The sequence below is a fragment of the Malurus melanocephalus genome, unplaced genomic scaffold (assembly GCF_030028575.1).
Source record: "Malurus melanocephalus ecotype Western Australia unplaced genomic scaffold, MMel_1.1 scaffold_541, whole genome shotgun sequence".
Taxonomy (NCBI): Eukaryota; Metazoa; Chordata; class Aves; order Passeriformes; family Maluridae; genus Malurus; species Malurus melanocephalus.
This window is the reverse complement of record NW_026623773.1, coordinates 126,036-128,812: the sequence shown is the minus strand read 5'-3', so window position 1 is coordinate 128,812 and position 2,777 is coordinate 126,036. Positions and strand designations below refer to the sequence as shown.

The following is a 2,777-nucleotide window of genomic DNA, read 5'->3' as shown; positions in this document are numbered from 1 at the left end:
GGGGCAGGCTGCCTGACGGAGCCGTGCTCACCTCTCTGCCCCTCCAGCAGCCTCTGCCCTGCAGCAGCTCCCTCTCACCCAGCTGAAGGGTCCCTGGGCAGAAACCGCTGCCAGGCTGCGGGGAAGGGTCCTGTCAGGGCAGGGGGATGGCACAGCAGGTCCTGCAGGTGMGGGTTGGGGGTKCAGCTGGAGTCAGGGGGGTCTCTGAGCACCCCYCTGTGCCCCCAGGTGTCAGATGCTGTCTACAGGATGGTCTACGAGCTGGCCAAGGCACAGTACGACGCGGTGGTGGCCAGCTGTGAGCAGGAGAGGCCRCAGCTGGAGAGCACCATCCGCACAGACATGGACCAGGTCATCACCTCCAAGGAGCACCTGGCCAGCAAGATCCGGGGTACGGCCCTGGGGGGCTTGGTGACACCCAAATGGGGCATGGGGGGAGCTCAGTGATCCCCAAATGGGCACATGGGGTTCTGGGGGGGCTCAGTGACCCCCAAATGGTGCACGGGGAGAGCTCAGTGATCCTCAAATGGGGCACATGGGGTTCTGGGGAGGGCTTGGTGACCCCCAAATGGAGCACAGGGCGGGGCTCAGGGACCCCAAAATGGTGCACGGGGGATCCTGAGCGGGGTTCAGTGATCCCCAAATGGTGCACACGGGATCCTGGGGGAGGGTCAGTGACCCCCAAATGGTGCACCTGGGTGGGTGGGGCTGCATCCATGGCTCCTGGGTTAGCARTTCCCGGGGTGCAGCACAGCTCCTGCCCCCCTGGGGGTGCCTGTCCTCGCTGGCACTGTCCCAGGAGGTCGGGGACAAGGCTTGGTCACCCCCCGAGTGTGGCAGTGGGGCAGGGATGGGTYCAGCACAGACCAGGGGCTCTCTGCGAGAATTCCTTGTGTTGCCATGAGAGGAGGAGCCCTCTCCTAAAGAGGCTTGGGAACAGGGGCAGGCGTTCCCCTTTTGGGGTGGGTTTAGGGTGTGGTGTGAAGGGCTGCRAGGACAGAGCAGCCTCACCACTCTTGTCCCCGCTCTCTGCCAGCCTTTGTGCTGCCCAAGGCCGAGGTGTGTGTCCGTAACCACGTGCAGCCCTACATCTCCTCCATCCTGGAGGCCCTGATGACCCCCACGAGCCAGGGCTTCGCTGAGGTGCGTGAGGTGTTCTTCAAGGAGGTGACCGACATGAACATGAAYGTGGTCAACGAGGGCGGCCTGGAGAAGCTGCCAGAGGTGAGAGCTGGTGGTGGCTCTGGGGTGACAGGGGTCACCCACRGGGGGTGGAATGTCCCCTCCCTGAGTGCATGGAGAGGCTGAGCGTGGCTGTGTCCCCAGTACATGGAGAAGCTGTCCCACCTGGCCTTCCACCCCGTGAAGATGCAGTCGTGCTACGAGAAGATGGACCAGCTCAAACTGGAGGGGCTGCAGCAGCGCTTCGATGTCTCCAGCACGTCTGTCTTCAAGCAGAGGGCCCAGATCCACATGAGACAGGTGGGATGGGTACCTGGGGCCTGCCCTGTCCCCCCTGGGGTGGGAGCTGCAGGATGGGATGGTGGGGCTGTCCCAAAAGGTGGGCGATGGAGCCCCTTTGGTTTGGAGCCCATGGTGGGCTTGGGCATCACGGTACAGCTGTCCCTCTGCCAGCAGTGTCACCAGCACGGCCAGTAGCCCAGTTCTGGGGCCTGATCCCACCAAACCTGGGGTGGAGAACGGTGAGKGGGTGCAAAGCCAGCTTTGAGCACYCTCCTCTGCCAGCACCCTTGGTCCTTGGGGTGAGGGCTGTGGGTGTTGGGGACCTTGGCAGAGTGAAGGCTCTTTGCCTGTTGGATATTGGGAAGGAATTGTTCCCTGGGAGGGTGGGCAGGCCCTGGCACAGGGTGCCCAGAGAAGCTGTGGCTGCCCCTGGATCCCTGGCAGTGCCCAAGGCCAGGCTGGACATTGGGGCTGGGAGCAGCCTGGGACAGTGGGAGGTGTCCCTGCCATGGCTGGGGTGGGATGGGATGATTTTAAGATCCCCTCCAACCCAAACCATTCTGGGATTCCATGACAGCCTCTCATCAATGCCAGCATCACCCCCAGCTCCCTGGAGCATCCCGTGCCCAGCTCCATCCCCTGCCCATCAGTACAACTGCTCAGGGGAAAAATCCCCACAGAGCCAGGCCCCASAGCTGCCCTGATGCCTGTTTGCCACCCTGAGGGAGAAAATATTTATTAATTAAAGCCATCAAAGCCCAAACCCCACCGGGGCTGCAGGACCATGTGGCCGGGGCAGAGGCAGGACCTGCCTCCCACGTCACCAAGACTCTGGCAGGAAAACACGATTTTCCTGCTTGGCTGTGGCCTGGGCACTCCTGGGCTGAGCCCCAGCTGCCTGGGATGGTGAGAAATTTCCTGGGGAAGGCGGTGCCAGAGCTGAAACCTGCTCAGAATCGGGTGTTTTGTGGGAATTTCAGACGCTGCCCATTTTCTGAAAGCTTCTTTCACTACTGGGAGCTCTGGGTAGTTTCAATTTCACCTCAGTTTTGCCAGAGCTTCTGTAATAGGGTGGATCTGGAGCCTGGCTTCCACCCTCCCCTGTTGGATTAAATCCCCTGAAAATGTTGCTCTGTTCCTTTTTCTTGCGTGCTGGGGCTCGTGGGGATGAACGTGCCCCTCAGCCCAGCTGGGGCCGGGCTCCTGAGTGCTGTGACCCCTCATCCCCTGGGATTCTGCCTCAGGATCATTTCTGGCTGGAGCTCAGCCCCACAGGGCCCCCTGTGCCAGCTGCACCCACAACTGAGCTGGGA

General features: G+C 61.8%; 1 protein-coding gene across 1 annotated transcript in view; it reads left to right on the top strand.

The window, feature by feature from the left end:
• Positions 1-2,777, top strand: part of LOC130582937 (protein Niban 2-like) — a gene marked incomplete at its 5' end in the record, with an annotated part of 13,060 nt that overhangs the window by 7,344 nt on the left and 2,939 nt on the right. The window contains 4 exons of the mRNA XM_057381925.1: positions 8-391; positions 1,037-1,224; positions 1,327-1,482; positions 1,747-1,763. Of these exons, the coding sequence (XP_057237908.1) occupies positions 8-391; positions 1,037-1,224; positions 1,327-1,482; positions 1,747-1,763 (745 nt within the window). The remainder of the gene's footprint in view (positions 1-7; positions 392-1,036; positions 1,225-1,326; positions 1,483-1,746; positions 1,764-2,777) is intronic.